The sequence below is a fragment of the Anopheles coluzzii genome, chromosome 2 (genome assembly GCF_943734685.1).
Source record: "Anopheles coluzzii chromosome 2, AcolN3, whole genome shotgun sequence".
In the NCBI taxonomy this organism is placed as follows: domain Eukaryota; kingdom Metazoa; phylum Arthropoda; class Insecta; order Diptera; family Culicidae; genus Anopheles; species Anopheles coluzzii.
In genome coordinates this window covers 91114575-91117386 of record NC_064670.1, presented here as the reverse complement: position 1 = coordinate 91117386, position 2812 = coordinate 91114575, and the positions used below count along the sequence as shown (strand labels likewise).

The 2812-nt window shown below is 45.9% G+C and overlaps 1 protein-coding gene across 1 annotated transcript; it reads left to right on the top strand.

Annotated features, from left to right (window-relative positions):
- The first annotated feature begins 678 nt into the window (after nt 1–678).
- LOC120948755 (uncharacterized) lies at nt 679–1665 on the top strand. The gene is made up of 2 exons (XM_040365454.2): nt 679–878; nt 967–1665. Exons 1-2 carry the CDS (start codon nt 870–872, stop codon nt 1480–1482), a joined length of 525 nt encoding a protein of 174 aa, XP_040221388.2. The 5' UTR covers nt 679–869; the 3' UTR covers nt 1483–1665.
- Nucleotides 1666–2812: the final 1147 nt, after the last annotated feature.

Here is a 2812-nt window from a genome sequence, read left to right as displayed (position 1 = left end):
GCACAGTTTCACTCACTAAAGCCACGCAGATAGCACTGTTTGCAAAATGAGTACAGTATAGGCTACAATTTAAATCGCTTTAAGCCGGTTGTTCCTTTCCATGGAAATCCCACCATTACTCAGTACGCTTCGATTGCTCGTGCAAACAAAGATTGCAACGCCGTGGTACCAACAGAAGAGTGCGCAAATCGGCCATTATCATACTCTTCTAATGAACCTGACCTATGTCATCGTTTTGCAGCGACACTATTCAATCGCATCTCGGCACAAACACAGAATCACGGCCATACCTGTATTGGCGTTGTGCGTGACGACATTTGCAAAACCTCGTGCCATAGTGTGCCAAATGTTTCGCACTATTACCCCACCCCATCCATCAAAAGGAACCAGTTTCGGCTGGTTCCATTCATCAGCCCCAGGATCGGAATACGGCTGCGAGGTAGTTTAGCGTTTGGGTTTGGCGGTGGCTCGCCAGAGGCGGTTTGTTGACATCGCTATTTGCGGTAGGATTTACGTCTCTCGCGTGCCGTGTGCTGGCTTACCGATGATCCCCAGGTGCCGACTCGACGTCATCGATGGCTGGGCACTCACACCCAGTTTTGCGCGCCCGTTGCAACGGTGAGTTCCACGTGTAGCTCGCGCGGTAGGTGACAGGATTGTCGTATAAATGGTCGCGCCTATCAATCACCGATCGGCAGAAAGGTGTGAAGTGCAAACCTGGCAGGAAGGGTGTGATAGCTACAGTGTGATATCTTTATTATTTTTGGACGACAACCCCGGCGTCTGAGCGTGTACGTGTGCAACTGTATTTATCGAGCTAGAATCAAAATTGTGTGTTACCGTTTTTGGGTGCTCCACAAAAAGAAGACATGAAGATTGTGAGTATAGATAGTGTGCGGCTGAAATCAGTGTGAGGATATGACTAATTGTTTGACTGTTTGTGCGTACCTTGATTTGTATGGTTAGATTTTGGCAGCTTTGGTGCTGGCGTTGTTCGGGACGGTATGCAGCAGCTACGCCATCGACTGTGCGGATGTGTGGGATGAGGAGAGCATTGCCGAGATGATGGAGGATGATAAAAAGTACGAGGAATGGCTCCGAGCTGGTCACCACCATGATGCTGTGTATGGGGAGGAGGAACATGATGTCCATCATGAGGAGAACGACAACGCCGGTCAGGCAGAGTCAAGCGAAGAGGATGAGGCAGCGCATGTACACGATGGTGAACACGGTCAGCACGATGAAGCGACGAACGTGGCACACTCCGCAGAAAAGCACAGGCAGCAGCGTGATGCACCGCTGTTAGCTGAGGAACAACCAGTTGCCGGTCAGCTGTTGGAGGAAGAACCGTCCGACCTGGAAACCGCCGAAACGCATCTCTTCCGACCGGTGTTCCGGTACAAGTCGCAGTACACGGAAAGACGTCGGGTGCGAGCGCCGAACGGTGGCGGAGATGCCAATTTTGCACCTACTCAATCATAAACAAACCCTTCTATCCAGCGGCTTATAGTAAGGTCGGCACGTGGAAGGGATGCGCATCCATGTATTTTTAGTGTTCATCTGTAAATTACTCATCCCCGTCTCAGCACCATCATCATTATCATCATCATCTACTATTGTAAGAGGTTCTGCGAGTGTAATAAAGAATTAAGTAGGTTTTCATAACTCTGTTTGTTCTTATACACGCTTCGTCGGTGAAGCGTTATTTCGATCGCGAGCAACACATTGTTGCCTGTTGTTTGGTGGTGGACGGATGTGTTTGAGCTGAAACGTGGAAATCACAGTCAGGTGTGAAATTTTGAGAGTAGTGCGCAGCGCGATGCGATGGGTAAGCAAACAAATCGTATGGAAGCGTTGGTTTAGATGTTTTCCAGCACGTACGATCGTTTGCACTGTATGTATGAATTAAAGTTGTGGATCTTGAGTAGGAGAGAATGAGCTAGAAAAACTTTATGGCAACCTAGTAGTACTCAGAATTAAGTTACGCATTATATTCAGCATCTACTTTCTTCTTCTTCTTCTTCTTCTTCTTCTTTTTCTTCTTCTTCTTCTACTTCTTATTCTTCTTCTTCTTTTGCACAACAATCGCTGTCGGTCAAGGTCAGGATAGACAGTCCTACACGTATGGCTGCACGTTCCATTCGGGGCTTGAACCCATGACGGGCGTGTTGTTAAGTCGTACGAGTTGACGGCTGTACTATCAGACCGGCCCCTACTTTCTACCATCTATTTTTAAATTCTGTATGTTTTTACGACACCCATCAATAATGTAATGTTTCTATACCTGTATATAATTATTTCAAGATCAAACCTGAATTTTTCTCTGAAATGATAGTCATTGTTTGCGTTTACATGCTAGGTCTTATTTACTGGGATACATATCTACCAATACTAATAGCAATACATTTACAACAGTAGTGAACATTTAAGGACGACTATATATATCTCATCATCATTATTGGTTAGTTCCCGTATTGTTTTGGGTCACCACGATTTATTCTCCACTTCCCTTAGATGTTTCGATCGTTCCCATGATTTATTTGAATCGTCTCATTGGATATCTGGTAATCCCGAAAACAGCCCAATAAACCGTGGGAACGATCCAAAAAAAAACGATGGGAAGCATCCGCAAAATTTCGGGAAACAACCTGAAAACCTTGGGAAAATCAGTATCAACGATGTGGGAAATGTAGTTAGTAAATACAGTCTGTTCCGGAAATACGCGGATTGTGCGTTCCCGAGGAATCTCCAAGTTACCAAAGTAGCTCGGAGTAAATATGTGCACTGACTCCTGACTCTGTAAATCGAAGAC